General features: G+C 48.8%; 1 protein-coding gene across 1 annotated transcript in view; it reads left to right on the forward strand.

Moving 5' to 3' along the window:
- DRC1 (dynein regulatory complex subunit 1) overlaps positions 1 to 12,711 on the forward strand; it is a gene marked incomplete at its 5' end in the record, with an annotated part of 33,989 nt that overhangs the window by 16,140 nt on the left and 5,138 nt on the right. Inside the window, 5 exons of the mRNA XM_081855982.1 lie at positions 3,755 to 3,990; positions 7,151 to 7,314; positions 8,312 to 8,401; positions 10,893 to 10,979; positions 11,780 to 11,997. Coding sequence (XP_081712108.1) covers positions 3,755 to 3,990; positions 7,151 to 7,314; positions 8,312 to 8,401; positions 10,893 to 10,979; positions 11,780 to 11,997 — 795 coding nt within the window. The remainder of the gene's footprint in view (positions 1 to 3,754; positions 3,991 to 7,150; positions 7,315 to 8,311; positions 8,402 to 10,892; positions 10,980 to 11,779; positions 11,998 to 12,711) is intronic.

The following is a 12,711-nucleotide window of genomic DNA, read 5'->3' on the forward strand; positions in this document are numbered from 1 at the left end:
GGGAGGAGGCGGGTTCTGTTTTGAGTCCTTCCTGCTCAGCCCAGGTGCAGACAAAAACGATCCCTACTCTGAGAGGCTGATTCAAAACTGGGGCGCAGGAAGCTGCCTCCCTGCCAGATTTGGCCTGATCAGGATCTGGCCTGGGGAGCCGAAAGTGTTCCCTGTCAGCTTCGCCTTTGAGCCAGTGCCAACGACTGGGCTCAGCTTCTTCAGCCCCGGTGCCCCAATTGGGCCAGGCGAGCTAGTAAGCACTTCCAGACCTTCCACTCAGGAAAAGAGGTCTAAGTGCAACGGACTCACAACTTTGAGCTTTGAGCACCAAACTCAGCACCGCAGTCAGCAGAGCACAGCTGAGTATGAATCACACGAACGACAGCTCTGAAGCTTAACTTCTTTATTCTGTTGCAGCTACTGCAAACTAAAATAAACTATACAGTGGTACCTCGGGTTACAGACGCTTCAGGTTACATACACTTCAGGTTACAGACTCCGCTAACCCAGAAATAGTACCTCGGGTTAAGAACTTTGCTTCAGGATGGGAACAGAAATCATGTGGTGGCGGCAGCGGGAGGCCCCATTAGCTAAAGTGGTGCTTCAGGTTAAGAACAGTTTCAGGTTAAGAACGGACCTGCGGAACGAATTAAGTACTTAACCTGAGGTACCACTGTAAACATGGGACGTGGGTGGCACTGTGGGTTAAGCCACAGAGCCTAGGACTTGCTGATCAGAAGGTCGGCGGTTCGAATCCCCACGATGGGGTGAGCTCCCATTGCTCGGTCCCAGCTCCTGCCAACCTAGCAGTTCAAAAGCACGTCAAAATGCAAGTAGATAAACAGGCACTACTCTGGCGGGAAGGTAAACAGCAACGGCATTTCAGTGCGCTGCTCTAGTTCGCCAGAAGCGTCTTAGTCCTGCTGGCCACATGACCCGGAAGCTGTACACCGGCTCCCTCGGCCAGTAAAGCAAGATGAGTGCCGCAACCCCAGAATCGGTCATGACTGGACCTAATGGTCAGGAGTCCCTTTACCTTTATCTTTACCACTGTAAACTAAAGACTAACGGAGGCTACTGGACTGCATGAGTGTTACAGATCGTTATGCAGTCATCTTATCTTTACACAGATAACGCTCAGACTCCCACAGAGTCGGGCAGGAGCGGAAGAAGCAATGAGTAGATTCTGTCCCCTCCCTGCAGAATGATTCTTGTAATGGGAGGGGAGAAATATCCACATTCCCCACCCCTGGCCTACACTGGCAACAGCTCCGCAGGGTTTCAGACAAGGTGTATCTCCCAGCCCTTGCTTAAGATGCCGCTGGAGATTGACCAGGGACCTCCCACATGCGAGGCAGGTGCTTCTACCATCACAGTGGTTGACTAAAGATGGATAAAGGGAGAACGATTTGCCCACGGCCACCCCTTGGACTCCACGAGGGAGTGGGGATTTAAGAGAGCTGTTCGACAGTGGAATTTGCTGCCAAGGAGTGTGGTGGAGTCTCCTTCTTTGGAGGTCTTTAAGCAGAGGCTTGACAACCATATGTCAGGAGTGCTCTGATCGTGTTTCCTGCTTGGCAGGGGGTTGGACTCGATGGCCCTTGTGGTCTCTTCCAACTCTATGATTCTATGATTCTATGAAGAAGTGGATTTCACATCACTTCCGTTCCCACCTTGTGTGAGATAGCTCCAGGCTTCACTGACTGATCAGCACATCAGGAGCCAGAAAGGAAACTTCCTTCATGCTTTGATGCTTCGGCTTGGCTCTGATGTGCTCTAGTCCATGGGTAGGCAACCTAAGGCCCGGGGGCCGGATCTCTTCTGATAGTCTCCTTAAGCCGATAAACACAAATATAATAATCCTGTGTGAATTTCCCGTTCTTGCAATCCAAGTCCAGATGGTTTCCATATATCATCTCCTTCATAGATAACATCGCTCTTTCCATCATAATTTACGCAGTTGTCGCTCTTAAGTCCCACTGAGGAGTTAATCCACGATATATAAACAGCTTTGTTTCTCTCTTTCTCCTCCCAGACTCAAGACCTCCGACAGTGCTTCCCAAAATGGCAACGGCATTTTTAACTGCGTCATTCCAAAACTCTTATACTTTCCAGATTCGTCTTGAAACATTGCTTTGGTTCAAAAGTTTATCTCCACACAGCCTTAAATCCACAGCTTAAGTCCTTAAAACGACATTTCTGACTCATGAGGGGAGGGGATTCTTGTTTAATCACATAAGGAAAGAAAGGAAAGTTTTTTCCCCCTCCCCCATCAGTCATTTGCCATACCGTGTCTTGGCGTATCTTCTCATGATTTAATCTTGTCTTGTTTTATCAGAGATCTCTTCTGTTAGCAGTCTTTACTCCCCCTCCTTCCTTGAGATATGTGCATTCCTTCATCCAAATTGTTTCTTTTGAAGTTCTTGCAGCTAGTGGCGCGGATCAGGGACGGCCCCCAGGAGTGCCGGAATCCCGCAGGAGGGCTTTGTGCCTAGTGCCCCCATCCCCACAAATTCGGGAGTGGTATAGGGCACAGCAGGCAAGGGCAGTCCCCCCACCATCCTGGGGGGGTTAAGGAGGCTAATTACCCCCATCATAGCCTCCAAATTACCTCGTGTGGGTCGGAGAGATGTTATTGTCAGCCATCTTCCGATGCGCCCCCTAGTATGGGTCCCCCCAACAAAATTTAAAATTTGGCTTTGTAATTCGGAATTTATGTGATGTGATTTAATTTGATGTGATTGGCCAGTTAATAAAAATTATTTAAAAAAAAAGAGATTCCTGCATTGCTGGGGGTTGGACTAGATGACCCTTGGAGGTCCATTATAACTCTTCCATGCTATGATTCTGTGTGCTAGTATGCAGGCCTGAGCTCAGATCCAGTTTGGAAATCAGAGAATGGTAGAGTTGGAAGGGACTGTGGGGGTCATCTAGTCCAACCCCCTGCAATGCGGGAATCATTTGGTCCAACATGGGGCTACAGCTTCCAGCCCTGAGGTTTAGAATTAACTTGATCCCCTCCCCCTCTTCTTTTCCCCTTTCTCCTTCTGTGGCAGAACTCCTACTTGGGGACTTCCCTGGCTTTTTCTGGCCCACGTCGGACCAGTCTGGATAGGTAGCCTTGGTGAAGACTTGACGTTTTCATCCCCCAAAAAGTTTTTGAGTTTCTGCTGAAATGAGGCTGCATTTTAATGTTGTATTTTAACCTTGTTTTTGAGTTGTATTTCAATCAACTTGTTTTATATTTGGTGTTAGCCGCCCTGAGCCCACTCTTGGCTGGGGAGGGCGGGGTATAAATAAAATTATTACAGTGGTGCCCCGCAAGACGAATGCCTTGCAAGACGAAAAACCCGCTAGACGAAAGGGTTTTCCGTTTTTCGAGGCGCTTCGCAAGACGAATTTCCCTATGGGCTTGCTTCGCAAGATGAAAATGTCTTGCGAGTCTCTTGAGTTTTTTCCCTCCCCCCCCCCTTTTTCTAACCCGCTAATAGCTGCTAATAGCTGCTAATAGCTGCTAATAGCCGCTAATAGCGCTAATCCGCTAATAGGGATGCTTCGCAAGACGAAAAAACCGCTAGACGAAGAGACTCGCGGAACGGATTATTTTCGTCTTGCGAGGCACCACTGTATTTGGTGTTAGCCGCCCTGAGCCCAGTCTTGGCTGGGGAAGGCGGGGTATAAATATTATTATTATTGTTGTTGTTGTTGTTGTTGTTGTTGTTGTTGTTGTTGCCTCATGCTCCACCTTTCACCTTCAACGCAGGCACTTTGCCATTGTGGATGCTGAGCACTTCCTGGATGTGTGGCTGATGAATGAGGAGGAGGCCAAGGGCCTGATCCGCAAGGTCTTCAGCGCCGACCGTGTCATCCACGCCCAGCAACTGGGGTTACAGTGGATCGAGCCAGACAGCTGGTTCCTGCACAATGTGGGTCCCATCGTGCACAGCAAGAAGATGAAGTCAGCCAGCGAATTGGCCAGGGAGGTGATTGCGCCAGAAAGTAAGCAAGGCTGTCTCTCAACTCCACCCCACCCCCACCCCTCTGCTGTTTGGGAACATAGGCGTAAAGGTTAAGGGACCCCTGACCGTTAGGTCCAGTCGTTGCCGACTCTGGGGTTGCTGCGCTCATCTCGCTTTACTGGCCGAGGGAACCGGCGTACAGCTTCCGGGTCATGTGGCCAGCAGGACTAAGCCGCTTCTGGCGAACCAGAGCAGTGCACGGAAACGGTGTTTACCTTCCCGCCGGAGCGGTACCTATTTATCTACTTGCACTTTGACATGCTTTCGAACTGCTAGTTTGGCAGGAGCAGGGACCGAGCAACGGGAGCTCACCCCATCGCAGGGATTCGAACCGCCGACCTTCTGATCGGCAAGCACTAGGCTCTGTGGTTTAATCCACAGCTCCACCCGCGTCCCTTAACATAGGCACAGGAAGGTGCCTTAATCAGACCATCAGCCCACCTGGTTCAGTGTTGTCCACACTGACTGTCAGCAGCTGTCCAGAGTTTCAAGCAGGGATGCTCTCCCAGCCCCCGGGAATCTGGAGGATGGAATCAGGGTCCTTTTGCCTTGAAGGCTGAGGCTCTGCCCCAGGGCAAAACCCCTTCCCTCTTTTTTCCATGTAGGTCTGTATTCTGCTCCAGAGGCCTTGTGGCCAATCCTACAGCGAGGGAATCCCCCAGTCCTCCAATAGGGGCAAGTTGCGCAGTTTGAAGCCATTGGCATAAAGGTGCTTTTCAACATACAGTGGTACCTCGGGTTACATACGCTTTAGGTTACATACACTTCAGGTTACAGACTCTGCTAACCCAGAAATACTGCTTCAGGTTAAGAACTTTGCTTCAGGATGAGAACAGAAATTGTGCTCCGGCGGCTCGGCCGCAGCAGGAGGCCCCATAAGCTAAAGTGGTGCTTCAGGTTAAGAACAGTTTCAGGTTAAGTACAGACCTCCGGAACGAATTAAGTACTTAACCCGAGGTACCACTGTATAGTTCTTCTTCCATCAGTACAAGTTTTCAACAAATATTAGGATTCCTTTGGCAAGGAATGAACGGGGATGATGAGAGGCCATTCCATGGTGATTATTTTTTCCTGGAAATAAGGGATAGAAAGTTGCCTTTTTTCAAAAACCAAAGCAGGACCTGGGATTTTGGGAAAGCTGGATTTTCCCATCATGTTATTTTTTTATTTTATTTCAAAATATACAAATAACGCATAGATAACAAATACATACATTGATAACTTCTATATGAATCAAATAATAATGACCAAATCAAATAATATCAAACTCAGTGAACAAAATCCTTGCATCTCTACATATATTCAAGGAAAGGAAAAAGGAAACAGGAAAGGAAAAAGACCACTAAAATAATGACAAGAACACACACTTTCTAAAAATGAAACAAAAAAACAAAGAACACACGCACACATGCAAAAATCATTAAGTTTCTTTTGTTAGATGTTATTCAGTGATTTTCCCATCCAGTTAATCCCAAATTTGCCCTGTGGAAAACCAAATTAATTGATACTCAGGTTATGAAAATGGTGCCAGAATCTATAGATGTGCCCGGTTTTGCACAGTTCATTTTACTGGTAAGCAGTGGGAGGGGCATGGAGTTCTGCAAGAGCGCTTAAGCCCCTCCATGTGACGAAGCCATCACTAGAAACCATCCTCTGCTCATCCCAGTTTCCTGCCTTGAGTTTGTCAGGTGCTACCCATATGTCTTCATAAAGTAGAATTGTAGAAACATAGAAGGGTACCCCCAAAGGTCATCCAGTCCAACCCCCTGCAATGCAGGAATTTCAACTAAAGCATCAATTACAGATCACCATCCAATGTCTGCTTCAAAACTTCCAAGGAAGGAGAGTCCACAATCTCCCGGGGTAAACCGTTCAGTAATTACAGTAAAGCAATTAAGAAAATATAATAATTAGGGTAAAGTAATTAAGGCTGAGATAGTGCCTCACCTCTTTCCAGACAGGTTCCTGTGGGGCTTAGCTGTACCTCTTTGTTGCTTAAATCATTAAGGAACGCACCTCTTTGTTGCTGAAATCAGTGTGCGGAGGGGAATCAGTAACTCTCCTGGGTGGCTGGGTTTGCGCCTCTCTTTATTTTTTATGATTTGATTTTAGAAAGTATAAATATATACAACAACAAAAAATTCCGAATCGAAATATCGAGATCACTCTGAATCTCCTGGCTTCCCGCCATCCCTTCCATAGGTCCTAATGATATTATTTACAACTGCATATCAATTTTTTTATCCTTCTAAACTGTCCATACTTTCCATTACTTTACAAGTGTGGTTAAAATCCTGCTAATGTTTTAACCTGCTTACAGTGGTCTCGTGAGTAAATTATAAATTTCCCCCATTCCTTGCTAAAGTCCTTGTCTTCTTGATTTCTGACATGAGCCAACAGTGTGACGCGGCAGCTAAAAAAGCCAATGCTATTCTGGGCTGCATCAATAGGAGTATAGCATCTAGATCAAGGGAAGTAATAGTGCCCCTGTATTCTGCTCTGGTCAGACCTCACCTGGAGTACTGTGTCCAGTTCTGGGCACCACAGTTCAAGAAGGACACTGACAAACTGGAACGTGTCCAGAGGAGGGCAACCAAAATGGTCAAAGGCCTGGAAACGATGCCTTATGAGGAACGGCTAAGGGAGCTGGGCATGTTTAGCCTGGAGAAGAGGAGGTTAAGGGGTGATATGATAGCCATGTTCAAATATATAAAAGGATGTCACATAGAGGAGGGAGAAAGGTTGTTTTCTGCTGCTCCAGAGAAGCGGACACGGAGCAATGGTTCCAAACTACAAGAAAGAAGATTCCACCTAAACATTAGGAAGAACTTCCTGACAGTAAGAGCTGTTCGACAGTGGAATTTGCTGCCCAGGAGTGTGGTGGAGTCTCCTTCTTTGGAGGTCTTTAAGCAGAGGCTTGACAACCATATGTCAGGAGTGCTCTGATGGTGTTTCCTGCCTGGCAGGGGGTTGGACTCGATGGCCCTTGTGGTCTCTTCCAACTCTATGATTCTATGATTCTATGACTCTATGAGCTTCCCAGTTAGTTTTGCCATTTCGGCCCCAGTCCATCAACTTGGCTCGCCGTTCGGTTTGCGCCTCTCTTTATCCCCGCTTCCGGGCATCGCTCTTCCCTTCAGCCAGCAAGTCTCTCACGTTGGAGGGCGGCTTCCGAGATGAGAAGGAAAGCACCCCAGACGAGGACCGCCAGGGGCCTGAAGGCGCAGAGCCAGAGGTCAAGGCGCTTTGGTCCATCTCCACCAAGACGGTCAAGCACATCTTGGAGCTCCTGTGTGATGAGTCGGTGAGCTGAAGCGGGGTGGGGGGCAGTCAAGTGGGGTGCCATGGTGGCTGGACTTGCCCTGCCCTGCCAGCAGGGCCTTGCAGAGCCAGGCAGAGGCCTGGGCCAGGTAGATAATGTGCCCCCCACTTTTTTTTACCCTGAAGTCTTATAAATAAGTAAGTATATAACATATTTTTTTTTTTATAATGTATTATAATTTTAAATACATTTTACAATAAATACATTATTCATTTTAAAATGTATTCTACAATTTTCAGTAGTTCAATAATGTATTTAAAAATCTATTTAATTATACCAGTAATTAAAACTTCTCCATCTTCTTATTCTACTCTTAAAAAAGATGTATGCTTGTGAGAAAGCCACTATTGCTCATAAGCCAATATTTCTTAAAAAAACATGGTTTCCACCAAATCTTATCCTCATTGAGCTATATATATGTACTCCTCGGGTGTAAGTAATATTCCTGGCCTAGTCAACCAAATTTTAAACAAATGGCCACATCTTCATCAATTTTTCATCCTTTTTTCTTAAAAAAAATAGCGGTAAGAAAGCCAGCACACTTTAAGGTACGGGTGGTTTTAATTTTTGGCAAACGAGATTTCAAACAAAAACTCGCCAACTTTTAACAGCATGAAAAACGTGGTCCGCGATCACATTTGCGGCGCACTGGCTGCTGGAGCCATGGTCGCCTCCACCCACCCGGCGCCCATTCCGCGCTCCTCTGCGGAGCCGATCACAGGTCCCACTCCGGACACCGGGAAGCTATTCTCTCGCGCTGCCAGCCAGGGCCCCAGGGCCACTGCCTTTGCGCCTCTGCGTTCGCCCCAGTTCATCCCCTGCGGTTGTGAATATGCTGACTGAGGCCCCCTTTGGAATCGGGGGCCTGGGGCAAGTGGCCCATATGGCCCCCCCTCTGTCTGGGCCTGCCTGCCAGGGACTCAGGAACGCCTTCGCCTCTGAGCTGTGAGGTATGCTTTGCCCCCCTTTCTTTTGCCAGGGCTTCCTGATCGAGAGCAAACTGCGAGGTCTCCTCCAGCCCTTGGAAAAGCACGACCGGACCCTCATGAGGCTGGACTCCATCTTCACGGTAAGGTTATGGGCCCATCTGCCCGTTTTGGGTTCCTCCCAGTTTCTTTCTCTCTCTCTCTTTTACAATCTGAAGTTCCACATTTTCACACATCAATTTATTGGGGGGGGGGGAATCCTCTGTCGAAGTTTGTTTATTTCAGGCATAGGCAAACTCGCCCTCCAGATGTTTTGGGAGTACAACTCCTATCATCCCTGACCACTGATCCTGTTAGCTAGGGATGATGGGAGTTGTAGTCCCAAAACATCTGGAGGGCTGAGTTTGCCTGTGCCTGGTTTATTTGTTTCACAACCTCTTCATACCGCCTGACTACAAAAGAGAATTCCAAAGCTGTTTACAAAAAAAGATAAAACAATAAAATTAGCAATGGGAAGAACTGACAACAATAATGTAAGTTCCCCCCTTCTCTTTTAATCTTTTTTCTATCTCAATATCTCTACTTCTTTCTCCCCTCACCCCTCCTCTTCTTTTCATCTGGGTTGGTGTTTTTATCGAGATCAGTGTTTCCCAAACTTGGGTCTCGAGCTGTCTTTGGACTACAGTTCCCATCATCCTTGATCACAGGTCCTGCTAGCTAGGGATGCTGGGATTTGTAGTCCGAAAACAACTGGTCTAGATCAGGAGTCGGCAAACGTTTTCAGCAGGGGGCCGGTCCACTGTTCCTCAGACCTTGTGGGGGGCCAGACTATATTTTTTGGGGGAAATAAACGAATTCCCACAAATAACCCAGAGATGTATTTTAAATAAAAGGACACAGCATTCTATACGAGAGCACCAGGCAGGCCCCACAAATAACCCAGAGATGCATTTTTAATAAAAGGACACATTCTACTCAGGTAAGCCACCCCCCACGACTCTTCCCTCCCTTCTCCACAGCACCAGATGAGCCCCGGTGGCTGCTTACCTGTGTCTTGCAAGCGGCAGGGGCTGGCGGCAGTGGGACGATGAGCGGCACGCCAAAGGGCTCTGGAGAGGAGCTGGGAGCAACGAAACCCGAATTGAGCCTGCTTACAATGGTGGCTGCTTGAGCGCTCACGCTGCTGCTGGCACCAACAAAGCCCAGTCGCCTTCTTCTCAGCTCTAGGCAGGGCGGGGAGAAGCAGGGAGGGAGGAGGCGCCGCAGCCTGAATGACCAGATCCACACCGATCCACTCGGCGATTCCCGGACGGCCAGCAGGCCTGATCCAGAAGCCAACTGGGCCAGATCCGGCCCCCGGACCTTAGTTTGCCTACCCATGGTCTAGATCAGCCTTTCTCAACCTGTGGGTCCCCAGATGTTGTTGGACTACAACTCCCATCACCCCTAGCTAGCAAGGCCAGAGCTCAGGGATGATGGGAGTTGTAGTCCAACAACATCTGGGGACCCACAGGTTGAGAAAGGCTGGCCTAGATTGACATTTTAGCTTGGATAAAAAAAAAAATGATAACGATCTTTGCATTTCTCTTTTTGGGAAAAAAAATTAATAAACAATTAGATTTTTCCAAAAGTTCAAATAAACACAGGCAGCCACTTTTCCCACGGGGGAAGGGCCTGGCTGAGCTCTTCCACAAGCTCACCTGGGAGGAGTATCACACGCTAATACAGTGGTGCCCCGCAAGACGAACGCCTCGCAAGACGGAAAACCCGCTAGACGAAAGAGTTTTCCGTTTTGGAGGCGCTTCGCAAAACGAATTTCCTATGGGCTTGCTTCGCAAGACGAAAATGTCTTGTGAGTTCCTTGCGGGGTTCTTTCCCTCCCCCCCCTTTTTCTAAGCCGCTAAGCCGCTTAACAGCTGATCCCCTAAGCCGCTTAACAGCTGATCCCCTAAGCCGCTTAACAGCTGATCCCCTAAGCCGCTTAACACCTGATCCCCTAAGCCGCTTAACAGCTGATCCCCTAAGCCGCTTATCAGCTGATCCCCTAAGCCGCTTATCAGCTGATCCCCTAAGCCGCTTATCAGCTGATCCCCTAAGCCGCTTATCAGCTGATCCCCTAAGCCGCTTATCAGCTGATCCCCTAAGCCGCTTATCAGCTGATCCCCTAAGCCACTTATCAGCTGATCCCCTAAGCCGCTTATCAGCTGATCCCCTAAGCCGCTTAACAGCTGATCCCCTAAGCCGCTTATCAGCTGATCCCCTAAGCCGCTTAACAGCTGATCCCCTAAGCCGCTTATCAGCTGATCCCCTAAGCCGCTTATCAGCTGATCCCCTAAGCCGCTTATCAGCTGATCTGCTAAGCCGCTTAACAGCTGATCCCCTAAGCCGCTTATCAGCTGATCCGCTAAGCCGCTTATCAGCTAATCCGCTAAGCCGCTAAGCCGCTTATCAGCTGACCCGCTAAGCCGCTAATAGCGCTAATCCGCTAAGCCGCTAATGGGCTTGCTTTGCAAGACGAAAAAACCGCTAGACGAAGAGACTCGCGGAACGGATTCTTTTCGTCTTGCGAGGCACCACTGTACTGGCATTGGTAGCTAACCGGGCTCCTGCTGAGCTTTCCCTTCCTCTCCGCAGGCTCTGTCCATCGTCAGCGAAGACGACGTGTATCACCTGGTGCAGTTCTTCAGGGGCTTCAAGGCTCAGCAGGTGGCTGCTAATCCGGTAAGGCACCGCGGGGTGGGGCTGGAACGTGGCGATGGGGCTAGCTCAGACATAATAAAACATAATAAATCCTTAATTGTTATCCACCTCCTTTTACTTCCTTTGTCACTCGAATGCTAGCACAGAGTCAAAATTATTATTGTATTTTTGGACATAACTTCTATAACCATCCCACTTTCCTGCAAATTTTTGCTTTGAGTTACCTCTGAGTTTGCTAGTCAATTGAGCCATCTCCACCAATTCCTGTAATTTGATTTGCCAATCTGTTACAGTGGTGCCCCGCAACACGAATGCCTCGCAAGACGGAAAACTCACTAGACGAAAGAGTTTTCCGTTTTGGAGGTGCTTCGCAAAACGAATTTCCTATGGGCTTGCTTCGCAAGACGAAAATGTCTTGCGAGTTCCTGCGGTTTTTTTTTTCCTTCCCCCCCCCCTTTTTCTAAGCCGCGAAGCCACTTATCCGCTAAGCCGCTAAGCCGCTAATAGCGCTAATCCACTAAGCCGTCAATGGGCTTGCTTCGCAAGAGGAAAAAACTGCTAGACGAAGAGAATCGCGGAACGGATTCTTTTCGTCTTGCGAGGCACCACTGTATTTTTGGAGCCTCCTGATCTTTCCATCCCTTGGCCACAAGTATTTGAGCCGCTGCAAGAATACGTCTCTTAAATTTCTCTCTTTCACTTCTTCACTAAGTGGCATTTTGTGCTGCTTTCCCCCCATAAGTCTCAGCTCCACTGGGCTGCGTCAGAATCCCAGGGGGACCTGGATAAACCGTCTCCTTCTGTGTCCCCTTGCCTCGTAGGAGTTGGAAGAGTTCCTCGCGGAGCTAGGCCCCAAAGAAGAGCCTTCAGAGGTCGAGGCGGAGGAGGAGGGCGAGAGGGAGAGGGAGGGCTCTTTGGCCCCGCCAGACGAGGACAAAGCCCCCCCAAGCACGTCTTCGATTCTCTCTGCTTTGTACATGCACCCCAACGACATCCTTAAAGCCCTTAAGGCTTTCGTCCAGGAATTCCAGGAGCCAAGGTGGGTCTGTGCGGAAGAGGAGGAAGAGGATAGGGCTGGTTTGGGATGCTGTGGGGAGGAAGGATGTGTGGGGCTGCTCTAAGAAATAATAATAATAATAATAATAATAATAATAATAATAATAATAATAATAATAATTTATTTATACCCCGCCCATCTGGCTGGGTTTCCCCAGCCACTCTGGGAGGCTTCCAACGGAATATTAAAATACAATAACCTATTAAACATTAAAAGCTTCCCTAAACAGGGCTGCCTTCAGATGTCTTCTAAAAGTTTGGTAGTTATTTTTCTCTTTGACATCTGCTGGGAGGGCGTTCCACATGGCGGGCGCCACCACCGAGAAGGCCCTCTGCCTGGTTCCCTGTAACTTAGCTTCTCGCAGTGAGGGAACTGCCAGAAGGCCCTCGGCGCTGGACCTCAGGGTCCGAGCAGAACGAAGGAGGTGGAGATGCTGCTTCAGGTATACTGGACCGAGGCCGTTTAGGGCTTTAAAGGTCAGCACCAACACTTTGAATTCTGCTCGGAAACATACTGGGAGCCAATGCAGATCTCTTAGGACTGGTGTTCATAGGCGCCAACTCCATGGGGCTTGAGGGGGCCCGAGCCCCCTCAAAAATTCGTTTGGGGGGGCTCCGCCCCCCCCAATAATCTCCGGCGCCCCTCCAGCAGAGCGCCATCGCCGCCCCTCCCCCAGCCCAAAATGCACAGGGAGGG

This window comes from Podarcis erhardii (assembly GCF_964252035.2).
Source record: "Podarcis erhardii genome assembly, chromosome: 3".
Lineage (NCBI taxonomy): Eukaryota > Metazoa > Chordata > Lepidosauria > Squamata > Lacertidae > Podarcis > Podarcis erhardii.